This window comes from Arthroderma uncinatum, assembly GCF_011692745.1.
Source record: "Arthroderma uncinatum strain CBS 119779 chromosome Unknown scaffold5, whole genome shotgun sequence".
Taxonomy (NCBI): domain Eukaryota; kingdom Fungi; phylum Ascomycota; class Eurotiomycetes; order Onygenales; family Arthrodermataceae; genus Arthroderma; species Arthroderma uncinatum.
In genome coordinates this window covers 2,022,543-2,037,654 of record NW_022983867.1, presented here as the reverse complement: position 1 = coordinate 2,037,654, position 15,112 = coordinate 2,022,543, and the positions used below count along the sequence as shown (strand labels likewise).

Sequence of the window (15,112 nt, the reverse complement as noted above, 5' to 3'; positions counted from 1 at the left end):
CCCAACCCCAACCCCAACCCCAAACCCCAACCCCAACCCCAACCCCAACCCCAACCCCAACCCCAACCCCTAAGTTGTGCTGAAATTTAGCCCTTGTCATGTCTCCAGTGTATACCGAGGAGTGTTTATTTACCTCCAGTCGACCCCAAGGCTTTACTGCACATGTGAATGCGAATAGCCATTTCTTTCTCGAGCCCTAACATGTTTACGAGACCTGCTCCCCTTGGTCCAATCACGCCGCCACTATGAGCTTCATCAATGATGAATTGGGCGTTGCCAAGGGGGAACAGCTCTTTTGCCACCTGGACCAGCTCATTGAGCGGGCAAATGTCTCCATCCATACTGTACACGGACTCTACCGCGATCAGGATCGAGGAGCTCCCCGACGCAAAGGCCGTATGCGATCCCTTTAGCGAGCTGAGAACCTCACGGAGAGAGTCTGCGTCGTTGTGTCGGAAGGACAGCTGATGCGAAGCCAGCGACAGCTTCATTCCCTCATGGGTGCTAGCATGTACAGCATCATCATAGACTATCGCATCACCGGGCAAAGGCACCGCAGCCACCGTCCCGGCGTTGGCCATGAATCCTGAATGAGCAATGTAAGCTGCTTCTGCCCCGTGGAAATCTGCAATCTCCTGCTCGACCTGGATGAGATAGTCATAATTTCCGTACTGAACCCGCGAGCCCGAGGCGCTGAGCCTGAAGTTCTCATGGCGACCCAGCTCCTCGAAGAAAACTTCGCGGATGCGACCGGAGCGGGAAAAGGACAAGAAGTCGCTTGACGTGAAGTCGAGAACTGAGTCGTCCCAGCGAGGTTTGGCGACGTGAAAGCCGTGAAAGCTGGGGTCTGCGCGGGAAATATCCATGGCTTGTTCGAGGTTGCGATAGAAAGCCGGTTGATCCTTCATGGCAGCAGCCCGGGGCTTGTGGTCCTTGAGCCATTTTGTGAGCATACATTCGGCGTATCCGCTGGATGTTTTCGCCCTCTGCGGGCCTAACTCGTTGCCGTTGAGTGCATGCATTGGAGAGATGGGGATATTGTTCTGTTTTGGCGAAGGGTTTGGTGGTAGTGCTCAACTGATAAGATAATAGTTAGTTATGGCACGCTCAAGACAGTTTTGGCGAAGGGTAGTGCTCAACTGATAAGATAATAGTTATGGCACGCTCAAGAGCATCAGCCTCTCGACTTGAAGCATTGATTTTCGGGGTTTACCATTCTCGCCATGGAGGGATCTCGAAGCACAAACGACTGCAGACGTCGCCGTGGTCCAGATTAGAAGCGCTGATGGCGTTGTCTGCTTACTAGGATTCTAAAACGTAATAAACACACTAATATACGAGCGTGCAGCTTACTATAAAGCTATGAGATGGACTTGGCATTTGGCATAATGTCATAAAATAATAGCGTCTGCTTACTAGGATTCCTTTCAGATGCATAAAATACACTAGTAGTTATAGACTAGCATAGAAACGAGCTTACTACAAAACTACGGGATGACTCAACATTTGGCATAATCACCACAAGTCACAGTAAAGACGATTATCAAACAATGATCCAGCTGATTGCGACGGCATGTCGGCGGCTGATCTAAAGGAAAAAAAACACCATCGATGTTACATAGGAGGTCTTAGCATGCTCTTTTAGTTTCTCCAGATGAGAAGATCATCACGTATTTCCGTCAAAATTTGGTCTCGTCCTATATATCCCCCCCTGGCAGGAGGCAAACTACCGGCTATACCGCTGGAGTTTGGGCGATTCATCCCTAACTGCATATGCCATGGATTGGTTCTATACTCAAAACTTCACGTCACACGCTTCATGATGTCAAAAGCAGAAAGTAATGATGCACGCATTCATAATTTCCAACTCTCTATCCGCTAACATGCATCAGATCTTGGTGAGCTGGGCTCAACTCAGCCCGGCACTTCTCAGTCATCAATGTCGACCTCAATAAAGGGTCGATACGTGACCTTGGAGAGCATTGTTCCAGCACATATTCCCCTCCTATTCAAAAGCCTTGGTTTTCCAGAGAACAATCAGATGCTCGACTGGATTAACGGGTTTCCTTACATCTACACAGAAGACGATCTTTCCAATCACATATTCCGCTATTTGCGAGACCACCCGGACCTCACCATCTATGCCATCAAAGCCTGCGAGTCTCACCTCGGTCCACCGTCCCCCCCTAACGTTCATCCACACACCGACGTTCTAGGTATCTGCGGCTACCGGCTCTACCCACAATCTCGTACTATTAGACTGGACGATCTTCTATTCTCCCCACGGCTGCAACGTACGTATGCCTCCACAGAAGCGAGCTACCTCCTGCTCCGTCATTTGTTCGAAGAACAACCAATAGCATACTCTAGAGTCTCGGTGACGTCAAATTCACTCAATGTCCAGTCCCGGCAATATCAAGAGCGGATGGGATACAAGTATGAAGGCACGTTTCGCAAGGACAATATAACCCGCTGGGGCACCCCACGGGATACGGTTTGCTCGAGTATGTTGGATGACGAGTGGCCGTCAAACAAAAGCGCACTGCTGGCGTTCTTACGTACGGCCAACTTTGACTCCAATGGCAAACAGATTAGATCACTCCGAGAGTTAAGAACTCTGCAGACAGAATGTTTAGAGCATGCTTTAGTCAAGTCCTATCCCTGAAGGCGATGCAAGCATGAGACACTCAAGGCTTGAGAGACAAGGTCTTGTGAGGGAACCTGGTTTGATCGTACACTACATGCTTTTTATTGTCTATGTGGAAGGGAGAGGGGGTCGTGTATATACATGCCTATCACGAATCGGTACCTGTTGTGTACGTAACTAACAGGGCGCGCTGATCACTGTCATCTCAAACGACAAGTGACATACTACAATCGTTTACGAGGCATGAGAACATCTAGATCATCTTCATATTTATATATCTGATGTTAATACATATTGAACTTTACAATTGCTGTAAAGAATACTATGTTGCTGCCTATGTTGTTATCTATTAAGCAACCGTTGAGAATCTGTACATTTAGTGATCAAATTCTCCCTAAGAGGATCACTACCGGCCACTTCCTTAGTAACACACTTAATCAATGGCTCCTGTAGTTCCTATTTTCTAACAATATCTACAATAAGTTTTTTCAAGTATCTAAACCAAATGTATATTTCTAATCAAGACATTGGATATATGTTATAAATTTTTACTGACGAAAAAAATAGCACTCGGAAAAAAGGTAAAGTTGTCACCTCACTACGTTTACATATAGTCCCCCATACGTGTTAGCCATGCAACACTGACAAGCCCTCAGCAGCTTGCTTGCCCAACGCCTCGAGCGTTACCATGCTCAACATTTCCAATATGCTGATATCGAGCCCAAATATCTGCTTCCACCAGGCCCGCATCTCTACGGCCACCATCGAATCCAGTCCTAGCTGCGCAAGCGACAGAGATACATCAATCTCGTCGTCCATAGGCCGCAGTACTAGGCCCAGCAGTTTCTTCCCAATCTCCCGCGATAAGAAGATGACTGACTCCGGTGTGGTGAGCGTCTCTGGGCTCGCCTTGGCTGCGTTCAGAAATTGCTGCAAACTGTCGCTCGAGGCGCCGCCCTTGAACTGGCTGCGGATGTTGTGAAATACCGACATGCGGACGTCCTTGCGTAGCCTGGCGCTGCTGTCGGGACTGCTGAGCGGAATGACTGGTGCAATGCCTATGAGAGTGCAGTTTGAGTTGACGAGGCTCGACTTTGCCCCATCATCTTCGTTGACCGGGTCTTGACCTGGTGCCGAAGGCGATCGTCGCATGACGGTCCCCAACACTTCCAGTAGTTCCGACTCCTGCACCGCCCGCCAGCCTGTTCCTTTCATCTTCTTGAGCAGCTCATCGTTGTCGACAAGGTAGCCTGCGCCCTCCACGGCTCCAATGTTGAGGGACGTACAAGGTAGCCCCTTGCTTGTCCGAAACTTGACGAATGCGTCGAGAAAAGTGTTTGCGCTGGCATAGTTGGCCTGTCCGGGCTGGCCCACGATGCCAGAGAGTGAGCTGAACAAGATGAAGAAGTCGAGATTCAGGGACTGCGTTTCGTTGTGCAGATTCCATGTTCCTTTCACCTTTGGCGCCGTTGCTCCGTTCCACTCGTCAATTGTCATCTTCCCCCAGGCTCGGTCATGAAGCACCATTGTCATCTGCAGTATTCCCTTGAGTGGGCAAGGCGACTCCGCAACAGCGCGGGCCACGTCTGACGCGTTAGTGACGCTTCCGCGTACTAGATGCACCTTACAGCCCATGCTTTGGACCTCTTTGACAAAGAGTTTGTCTTGATCCGTTGTTCCAGCGCTCCGGGAGAGGAATATGAGGCTTCGGGCTCCATTTTGGATCATCCACACCGCTACTGAGCGGCCCAAACCACCAAGACCGCCCACGAGCAGATACGAAGCTGAACCATCAAGCACGGCTGTGGTATTCGTACTCGCAGACTGAATTTGTCCAAGGTGAAGATCCCCAGATTCCGGATTGCGGACTTGGAGCACAATCTTGCCAATGTGGCTTCCTTGTTGCATGTGCTGGAATGCCTCTTGCATCTTGGAGCCTGGGAAGATCTTGTCGATCGATATGGATCGAATATGCCCATCGCGGAAGAAGCCCATCATCGATCGAAGTAAGCTGGACGCGACGTTAGCCTGATTCATCATGTAAGTGACAGCCCTGGACTCACCGGCCGATCATCTCGGGCCTCTCCTTGCACATCTGGTCAATGTCTACACATCGATAGCTACGATTGGCAAGGAACACCTCCATATTCAGCTTGCCAGCACCAAGAAGGTCACGCTTGCCAATCTCTACCAGAGTACCCCATTTGGCAATGCAGCGCCAAGTTGCATGTAGCAACTCACCGGAGAGCGAGTTGAGCGCCAGGTCAACCCCCCTACCGTTGGTTTCCCTTAGCAAGTCTCCTTCGAAACTCACGCTTCGCGAGTCGAAGATGTGATCTTTTGAGATGCCAAACTCTCGTACGAGGTGTTCGATCTTTTTCTCACTGCTGACGGTCGTATAGACTTCAGCGCCAATCATGCGGGCCAGCTGGATTGCGGCTAGGCCGACTCCCCCACAACCGCTATGGATGAGAATAGACTGCAAGCAGCGTCAGCATTCCCCCGTTCATCAGAGAGAGACGTTTCACTTACCTGGCCCTTTTCAAGCCTGCCGACGTTGATGAGCGAATAGATGGCTGTAGCATAGACCAGTGGCATGGTAGCTCCGTCAGTGAAGTCAAGCTCGTCTGGGAGCCTCTCACACAGCTTTTCGGTGGTCGTGACGGTCGACGCAAAGACAGCCACTCCTGTGAGGGCAACTCTGTCTCCAACGCCGAGCTTTTCTGCCTTCGGCCCAACGCGACGCACGATTCCCGTAGCCTCGTAGCCAAAGGTAGGAGTGGGCAACTCGATGATTCCCATAGCAACAAGAACATCCTACAAACGTCATTAATATGGTCATCTCTTCAGAACAATAGCTGGCAAACCACTTACGCGAAAATTCAAACCAGCGGCGTGGATCTCTACTTGCACCTCATCACCCTGGGGTATATTCATAATCTCACCTCCCCAGTAAAGGGTGTTAAGGCGTCCTGGCTGAGCAATAGTCAAGCGCGCATCCTTGGTCGTCTCAACGACTGCAGCCTCGCTTGCAGAGGAGAGCGGGAAGAATCTATTGACCCGCGTCAAACCCTTCTCAATAACATATTCAAAATCGGGCTCAATCTCTCCGTCATTGACGCGTTCTATAAAACTTTGGAACACGCCAGCAACCGCTTGACATCCTTGCAGGCTCTCCAAGTCATCTGCCTCACAAGTTGCAAAAGCAATGCCTAGCTCTGATCGGATACACCGAGCCAGGCCATGGATCTGGGCGAAGCTTGGGTCTATGCAATGACTCTGAGAAGGCTGGGTTATCCACAGAATGCCTGAATCAGCGATGTTGTCAATGAAAATTTTCAGCATCTCAAATTTGGTGGTATCTAGATGTTCCAGGAATGACGTAGGCCAATCGAGGAAGGCGATTATGTCTTGACTAGGCGGAGGAATATCTGTGAGGCTGCAATAAGAAACTTCATACCCCCACGCAAGCAATTCTTCAGTGATGAGATGAGACCTGAAGGATTCATCTGAAAACTCGGAAAGAATAGTGACCTTCTTTGCTGGAATGTGGCTGCGCCTGGGTTTCGCTACGATAACGTGGCTTATATGACTTGACTCGTCAGAATCGAATGCAGGCTCGCTAGCGATTTCTAAATCTGCCGTCGCGAGCCTCTCTTGCCAGACTTTCACATCGACATACGGTTCCCCAGCTCTGTCATCGTCGACGCCAATATCCCAAGCAGGGAGGAGGCTAAGGACATATCTGGACCACGACAGACCGGGCCGCAAGGACTGCAGCAGAAGCCTTCCTGATGGAGCGAGAAGCTGACGAATCCGGACGAGGGATTCTGAAAGCTTGGGCGTACTGTGAAGAACTCCCGCCGCAATGACAAGATCAAAGTCTCTCCCAACAAAGCCCGGGAGCCCGGCATCAGTCCCAATGTCGAATGCTTCAAAACTCATGTTGGGGAGGCCCTGGAAACGCGACTTGAGAGCTTCGACCATGCCTGGGGATGGGTCGGACACCATGTAGTGCGAGAAAAGCACCTGCCCGTCAGGCCGTGTCAGATCCTTAACAATGCCAGCTGTTGCGGACCCAATGCCTGCACCCAGCTCCAGAACTCGAAGGTTGGGCTTGTGGTGGCCTAGTCGATTGAAAAATGTAGATCCATCGAATTCCTCTAAGAAGCGATGGAGTTTCCCGAGGGTGTCTTCTGTATCGAAGACTTCGAATGCCTTCTTTTGACCGGAAAGAATGGCAGGTCCATTGTCTGTGACTAGAGTAATGGCTTTGGAAATGTGGGCAACTGGTGTTGATTTCAGGGATGTAACGAGAGATTCGATACGACTGTTCAACGTGGCATCATCCAATTCTTCTGAGCACAACGGGGTCTCGTCAAGCCATGCCTTGTATTGTCGAAGTTCTGGAATGACATCTAGACCGGCTGTCGATCTCCGAGAGGCAGCAATCGAGTGGCTGACAAGCTCATCCAACGTTGCGGCGTAGACTTGATTCTCTCGTGTCGGCTTCACCAGAGTGCTGAAAGCTTCAGTCTCAATATGTGGTACCCACTCACTCCGCGCGGTGATGGGCGCGCTTTTTTCTATATCACTATCACCACTTGTAAAAGATGTAAGGCGGACATTCGAGACCTCGATGATGAGTCTGTCCCCAGCTGCAATCGTACCTGTTCCGCAGACCCCGCTGCCGACGGGCTCAGCTATCGCTGATACCACAAGATTGTTAACAGCACTGCGGCGAAGGATCAACGAACCCACGCTGGCGGGAAGGACTTGACGGTAGTCATGCGTGAGTCCGTACCGAGCCGCAATACTGAGTAGTTGGAGGTATGAATCAAATATGACAGGATGAAGGTGGTAGAATTGCTCATCTCCATGCCAATTGTTGCGGACTTGGGCCTGAGCAACTCGTGCGCCGGTCGTCGCCGTCGTGATGTTTTCGAGACTCGTAAAATGGTGGCCATAGTCAATGCTCTCACGGCGCATCGTATCGTACCAACGTTTACTGGAAACTTTACGCGGTAGGTCTTCCTGCACAGCGCCATTACGCATGGCGTTTTTTTCCTCCCGAGCAAGAATCTCGCCGGAACAGTGTTTTATCCAGGTGTTTCCGTTATGTGATGCGATACGGAACTCCCACCAGTCACTGTCCAGTGAATCTGTTAGACGGAGGTGATGAAATGAGGTCACAAGCTCTTTGGGAGAGTTCTCGTTGAGAACCAAGGCGGTGGGCACGACAACATTTCGAAGCTCAACCGCTTCTTCGACACCGGTGATCTGACGGATAGCCTCCGCCGCCATGGCGACGTACCCGGCGAAGGGGAAGATGATATCTGCGTTGATCTTATGGTCACGTATCCATGGAGCATTCTCAATGTGCAGCAAGTTCCGCCACACCGGCTCGAGGTCTGTCGTGTCAGGGACCTTTGCACCCAAAAGGTCATGGTGTGGGTATTTTCGCATGCGCCACTCACGAGCGATGCGGGATTCGCTCCAATGACTGCGATGATGGTCCCAGGGGTAAGGGGGCAGATCTGAGAGGGTGTTGCCAGCCGGCATTAAATCCTGAAGATTGAAGGGCACATGGTGGACAAAGAGTTGCCCAAGAGCTGACAGCCAGTTTTCGGCACTGTCATTTCGTCGGGTCAAAGTCGAAATGTATGATGCGCTGCTAGATTTATGGGTGATAATTTGACGAAGGGGTCCGGCCAATGCAGCATGGGGGCCAACTTCAAGGAAAACCTGCGTGGAGGGGCCAGCGTGCCGTTCAATAGCGGAGCTTACTGCCGATGTGAATAACACAGAGCACTCCAAGTTGGTCTGCCAGTATTTGGGTCCAAATCTACTGCTCGCGGCGGGGACGAGCAACTCTCCTTCAACGCTTGAGAAGAATGGAACAGTGTGCACCTTGCCCACAACGCCGGCGTTGGTCATGGCCGCGTGGTATTTAGCCCCAATTTCTTCCATATGTGGCGAGTGATACGCTTTATCAACTTTTAGTACGGTGGCTGGAACTCCAGGTACCGACTTCTTGATGCTGTCAACCGTCTCTATCACCAGACCTGCATCTCCCGATATGGTTACGCTGTTTGGCGCGTTGTCACAGGCGAGCACCACGCCGGGGACGAGACGCTTCCTGGCAGCCTCCCAACTCATGCCCAAAGCTGCCATGGCGCCCTTACGAATGTGTTGCTTGGCTACTGCTAGCCCACGCAGGTAAGATACAATGATAGCGTCATGGGCGCTGAGGCCACCAGCGGCGTATGCGGCAGCAATCTCGCCGCTGGAGTGGCCAACCACTGCGGCCGGGCGGATCCCAATCGAAGCGTAAGAGTCTACCAAGGCGATCTGCAGGGCTGTGCACAGAGGCTGGGAGAACTCGGCTTCATCAACACGACTCTTGCGTGCAGGTTTGCGGAGCTCTTCATCAATGGACCATGACGGAGCTAGCAGGCCTAGCTCTTGGAGCGCCTTGTCGAGGGATGCAATCGTGTTGCTGAAGACAGGATTGGTCTTGGAACGGAGGAGCTCGTAGCCCATGCGTGCCCATTGTGCGCCTTGGCCAGTGAAGACCATGATCAGGGATATTTCCTGTGTTTGTTCAACTTTGGTGGGGGGCGCGGTACTAGCCAGCGTGATATTGTCACTCGTGCATACCGCAAATGAGCGATACTGCAGATGTTCTCGCTTATTAGCAAGGGTGTATGCCACATCTGGCAGCAGATCTGGGCTTTTGTCAAGGAAACCCTCGTACTTGTCGACAGTGGCCGTGAGAGATGATGGGGTGTTAGCAGAGAAGAGCAGCAGATGCGGTGTATTTGGCGCTGCTGCTGCTGCTCTACTGGTCTCGAACTTGCGTGTCGCATTGAATCTTGCTGCTGACTCGATGATAGCATGGGCATTGGAACCGCCGAGGCCGAAGCTACTAACGCTGACGCGCTCATCGCGATCTTCAGGCCATGGTGTTGGTTCGGTAGAAACAATGAGATTCGCATCGATTGTAGGGTTGAGTGGAAGAGATTTGATCTGCGGGGGAATGCTGCGGTTCTCCAAAACAAGGACGGCCTTGAGAATTCCCACAAGGCCAGCCGCGCCCTCCGCGTGGCCAAGATTTGCCTTGATTGAGCCAATGTGCACACCGGCTTTGCCGAAGCAGGCAGCCACGGCAGCCAATTCAACGGCGTCACCAGTCCTTGTCCCCGTGCCGTGGCACTCGAAGAAGCCCGTTCTAGTAATGTCGGTGATGCCAGCATTCCGATATGCTTGCTTGATCAGCGCCACCTGCGCCTGGGAGCTGGGTTGTGCAACTGTTGATGTGTGGCCGTTGTGGTTGGTTGCCGAGCCGGTAACGACGGCGCGGACAGGGTTGCCGTCCCGAATGGCGTCCTCCAATGGCTTCAGGTAGATAGCAACGATGCCCTCGCCGCGCGCGTAGCCATTTGCGTTGGCCGAAAAGGTGTTGCATGAGCCATCAGTGCTGAGAACGCCTTGCTGAGTCTCCGCAGCGGTCACGGCCGGAGCCATGATGATGTTGGTGCCGCCGACAATGGCGGATGTGCAGTCGCCGCGCGCAATGGCCATGCATGCCTCATTGACGCCGATGAGAGAGCCAGAGCAGGCTGTCCGCACCGTCATGCTGGGGCCGTGCAGGTCGAGCTCGTGGGAGATGCGATTGGAGATCATGAAATCGTGTGGTCCGAGGATTTGGTAGATGCCATGGGCCTGTGTGTCGCGGACCGAGACGTCATACCAGTCCTGGCCGTAGCTGCCCACGTACACGCCGATGTTGGAACCCCTCCAGCCCGTCTCGCCGGCATCGTCGAGGGCCTCACGGGTGACCTCGAGAAGCATGCGCTGCTGGGGGTCAAGTGTCTCAACTTCGCTGCGAGGCATAGAGAAGAAGGACGTGTCCAACGCGGCCAGGTCATTGGTGGAGTCGAGAAAGTATCCCTGCTGAGAAATGACGCTGCCGGGCTTCTTGTCCGGCGAATGGAAAGCGGAGATGTTGTACCGGGATGACGGGACCGGACCGCGAGCGTCCCGGCCCGCGTGGAGAAAGGCCCACAGCTCCGAGGGGGAGTGGATGCCCCCTGGCAGTCGACATGCCATGCCGCAGATGGCCACAGGCTGGAAGGGCTGTGGTGGTTTTGGAGTCGTGTCGATGGGCCCGTTGCGAGGGTTGGTGCCCCTTCCGTCTGCCTCGTTGCTGTCAATGTGTCCATTGGTGTAGATGCCATTGACCCCCTTCGCACCCATGGTACCATTCAGGTAGGTGTTTCTTGAGCCGGTGGCTTCGTCGGATGGGCCCAGATCGTGTTGGCCAAGGTTATTCGGAGGCCCACCCTTTCCGTTGGCGTGACCGTGACCGTTCATAATGGCCTGAATTTCTCGAACGGAGGTAATTGCCTACTGGCGGGAATGGCTAATGCTGTCTGTCTGCCCTATTTGACCTGTACCATCGGTCGTTCTTGGGCACATGAGAATCTCTGGGCAGTGTCTGGATTTGTAGGTTGGCTGATGGCAAAGCTCATACTAAGTACTTAATGGCGAGTTTTCGAGCCTCGAGCACGCATACTGTTACAGAAGGGCATCGTGAAGATGTGGAGAGCGGTGGACATGCTCTTCATGAGCAAGGCCAGTATTCTAAGTGTCTAGCAATCTGACAGTTTACTATGTCGACCTTATGTTTACTATGTCGAAATTTGCTTACTATGCCGAAACTTGCTCACTATGTCGAACTCTGCTTACTATGTCGAAACTATGCTTACTATGTCTTACTGTAGGGGCGCTTTTTTTTACCTAATAATAATGGCAAGATCTTTACATCCCAGTCAGAAAGTCTCGGAGGGCGCCCAATCAACGGACAGGGTGGCGTCTCTACGGAACACAGCGGAACAGCAACAAGATGCTGTAAAACCCGGAACTCCTCTGTACACGATCAGGAGCTCAAAATGGGCGTAGAAATGAATGAAAATGATTGTCTCTAGGTCTACTGGCCATTTTGGGCCTCTATACTCCGTACTCCGTATGTGTGTGCGGAAAGGGCTAACCCTACGATATCCTAGGGTAGGTAGGGGCCATATGGTGTCACGTGATCCAACATGTCCGACAGAAAGCGGCGGCTGGTGATAGGATAGGAGAACAGAACAAGGAGGCGTAGTCCGGTTTCCAGAAAAAGTTAAGTAGCGGAAGGCCTCCTCGTAGAACTTTCGAAGATCATTGCCCCCGGCTTTGCTTCCGAACCACGCGATTTTTTGAATTTTGCGATACTGCTGCTAGATGGAGAAGGTCGAGAGCCGCAATGGCCGTCCTGGGTCGCAGACGGAGCCGGATGCCAATGAGATACGGGAAGACGGTGTCACAAAGGCGCAAAGAAAACATTATTCCTTCTACTTGTCAATACTTATGCTGGCTGCGATCGCTCTGATTGTGGCTTGGGATGTCACAGCTCTATCTTTGGCTTTACCTGTGAGTCTCACTGGACCAGACAGCATTAACTAGTGACGGCGACGTCTGACTATAAACAGATCATTGCCGAACAGCTACATGGAACAAACTTCCAATCATTTTGGGCCAGCTTAGCCTTCACCCTCGGCATTGCCGTCACTCAGCCTATCTATGCCAGTATCTCGGACGTGGTGGGCCGCAAATATGTTCTCTACGCCTCCATTATCCTCTTCGGCATCGGATCTATTATCTTTGCTACCGCAAGAGATATGAACGTTATTGTCGCTGGCCGGCTGATCAAAGGTCTTGGTGCTGGCGGGCTAGACGTATTACAAACTATCATCCTTTGCGATATCACAACCCTGAAGGAGCGGCCGCGATGGCTAGGAGTCCTGTCCATGGCCAATGCGGTGGGAGCTGTCAGCGGGCCGTTCATTGGAGGTGTGTTTGCCGAGAAGGTCGGATGGCCATGGCTTGGCTGGATCAATCTGATCACAGTAGGCATCACTGGTGTGCTGGCATTCTTCTTTCTTCACTTAATGCCCATCGAAGGTGACATTAAAGACAAGATGAAAAGGCTTGACTGGCCTGGATTTGCTCTTTTCGCAGTCATTGGTACTACTATATCGCTGCCGTTAAGCTGGGCTAATATGCCGTTTGCTTGGGTATCTTGGCAGACTCTTGTTCCTCTCATTATTGGAGTATTACTCCTCATCCCGCTTGGATTTGTTGAGAAGAGGGCGGAGGTACCCATGATTCCATATCAAATCTTCGACAACGTCTCTATAATCACAGGGACTGTGTCTGGAGCAATATACGGCTCATTATTGAACCCTATACTCCTTTATCTTCCGCTTTTCTTTCAGGCGGCATATCTCGAAACTCCTATCGAAGCCGCCAAGTCGACTCTACCGCTCTGCTGTCTAGTCGTGGGAACAAGCGTCATTGTGTCAATGCTAATAGATTGGAGTCGAAAGTACCGCATCGCGTTGTGGGTAGGCTGGTTTGTTACAACGATATTCCTGGGCCTGAGCTACACTATTGGCCCTGATAGCAGTAGAGCTCGCACTTATGCCTTTCAAGCCCTCCTCGGTGCTGGTCTTGGCACGGTTCTAGTCTCAACCCAGATATCAGTCCTGGCGAGCGTTAGGAGGGTCGATGACCACGGGCTTGCCTCTGGGATGCTTGTCACTACGCGTTTCGTAGGCTCCCTGCTAGGTTTAGCTATCTGTTCGACTATCTTCAACTCGATGTTCGAAAAAGGTCTCTCCTCGCTCAAAGGTAACCTACCTAAAGAACTTGAAGCACTGGAAGATGCAAGCCAAGCTGTTGGATTCATCCCACGACTGAGGGAGGTTCACGTGTCAGAGGATATCATGGATGCCGTGAAGGGTGCGTATACGGATGCTTTCCAGACTATCTGGGTGGTATTGGCTGCCTTTTCGGCTTTGGCAGCGCTATTCTCTGTGCTGACTAGAGAGAATTCTCTGGAGAAAGACGATGTCGGTCGACAAGGGTTCAAAGCACCGTCGTCAGAGTAGCTTATTCTAGATGTGCATAATGTTGAATTTCGCCTTGAAAAGATATAACCGGCCCCGCCATCGGAATGAGAAACCGCATCTTAATTATAAAAATCCTATATAGTTTGAAGTATAAAGCTATAACCACCTAGACAAATAAATAATGTGGTAGAATACGTGTAAACCCAGTTGCGTGGGCGTGAGTGAGATAGTGGAAGATGACGTACGTCCGTGACGTGCAGGATCCAGGGATAAAGTCGTGAAGTCCACATAGAACGACTAGTGCAGGCCGGTAAACGTCTAACTATATATCAAATATATCAAATATCTCTCTCTGTGTGTGTGTGTATGTGTGTGTGTGTGTGTGCAGATGTACATATGTATGAAAAGGGGTAAATCGGCTGGAACAACATATATCCGGTTGAGTCATCAGGGGCATCACCAGGTTCATCACTACTTGGAGGAACGAACACACGCGAGATAATAGCCCACCGCATCCCGGACCTGTTGCTCATATGAGATGAAGTCCATCCCCAGAACTCGTGCCGACTCGCTCGCATCCACCTTGAATACATATGAAGGCAGACTCCCATTATTGAGCAACGTACTGCCAACGTGCTCCGGGAAGTGACGCGCTACAATCTCGAAGCAGTCATCAAGCTTGGTTCCCTGCACTCCTCCCGAGCTCAAGATATAGAGTCGATTACCAGGGGTTGCCGGGTTTAAAGCGCGAACGTGCGCTTCAGCTACATCGTCAAGGTGCACAGTCACTCCTGCCTCCGTGCCGTATGCTTCTCCGTTGACGGGCGCGAGGATTATCCGATTCGTCCCCGTCCGCAACAGTTCCTCCGGGTCGGTAACAAGCTCGTTTGGGCCGAACACGTGTCCCGGCGCTATGTGCACAAGATCAAACACGGGCTTTTCTGACTCCATCCATTGTTCGGTCAAGTTCAGCGTGCTTACTTTAGCCGCAGTGTAAGCTTCAAAGGGAGAACGGTATGGCGGCTGTAGAATATTCATGGCTCTGGTCGACTCTGTGTGGATAGTCTCATCTGTGTCTGTAACATGGTCGAAGATGGCGGCCAGCGAATTTGTAAGGATGATGCGTTTAACCGTGGGATGTGCTTGCGCCGAGGAGAGCAAGTGTAGCACCGCGTCTGTTGTAGGCTTGAAGTAATGCGTTGCTAGGTCTGGCCCGATCGATGCTGGATCTGCCGAAGCGATAGGGGCGGCAACATGCACTACGTAATCCACATCTTGCAGGGCCTCGTCAAATGCTGTCGGTATGGAAAAGCTCGGGATTTCCACAAACATGAGTTTGGCCTCCGTGCCAAGACCCCGGATTGATGGAGTCCCAAGGATCCGTGATTTCTTGGCAAGGTCCCGCACGACCACGCGCACTCGATAACCTCGCCGCAGGCAGAACACAAGAACGCGGAAGCCGATGAGTCCGGTCGCCCCAGTCAAGAGCACAAGTTCTGAAGCCATCTGATAT

General features: G+C 51.8%; 5 protein-coding genes across 5 annotated transcripts; 2 read left to right on the top strand and 3 right to left on the bottom strand.

Annotated features, from left to right (window-relative positions):
- Positions 1–125: 125 nt before the first annotated feature.
- On the bottom strand, positions 126–1,022 carry GIQ15_07016 (uncharacterized protein; the record flags this gene model as incomplete). Its single annotated transcript, XM_033554433.1, has 1 exon — positions 126–1,022. One exon carries the CDS (start codon positions 1,020–1,022, stop codon positions 126–128), a length of 897 nt encoding a protein of 298 aa, XP_033403948.1.
- Positions 1,023–1,939: 917 nt separating this feature from the next.
- GIQ15_07015 (uncharacterized protein) lies at positions 1,940–2,665 on the top strand (the record flags this gene model as incomplete). Its single annotated transcript, XM_033554432.1, has 1 exon — positions 1,940–2,665. One exon carries the CDS (start codon positions 1,940–1,942, stop codon positions 2,663–2,665), a length of 726 nt encoding a protein of 241 aa, XP_033403947.1.
- Positions 2,666–3,274: 609 nt separating this feature from the next.
- GIQ15_07014 (uncharacterized protein) lies at positions 3,275–11,023 on the bottom strand (the record flags this gene model as incomplete). The annotated part of the gene is made up of 4 exons (XM_033554431.1): positions 3,275–4,658; positions 4,711–5,126; positions 5,180–5,464; positions 5,522–11,023. The coding sequence occupies 4 exons, from the start codon at positions 11,021–11,023 to the stop codon at positions 3,275–3,277; spliced, it is 7,587 nt and encodes a 2,528-aa protein (XP_033403946.1).
- Positions 11,024–11,929: 906 nt separating this feature from the next.
- GIQ15_07013 (uncharacterized protein) lies at positions 11,930–13,638 on the top strand (the record flags this gene model as incomplete). Its single annotated transcript, XM_033554430.1, has 2 exons — positions 11,930–12,118; positions 12,178–13,638. The coding sequence occupies 2 exons, from the start codon at positions 11,930–11,932 to the stop codon at positions 13,636–13,638; spliced, it is 1,650 nt and encodes a 549-aa protein (XP_033403945.1).
- A 432-nt stretch (positions 13,639–14,070) lies between these two features.
- On the bottom strand, positions 14,071–15,105 carry GIQ15_07012 (uncharacterized protein; the record flags this gene model as incomplete). The annotated part of the gene is made up of 1 exon (XM_033554429.1): positions 14,071–15,105. The coding sequence occupies one exon, from the start codon at positions 15,103–15,105 to the stop codon at positions 14,071–14,073; it is 1,035 nt and encodes a 344-aa protein (XP_033403944.1).
- Between the last annotated feature and the right edge of the window lie 7 nt (positions 15,106–15,112).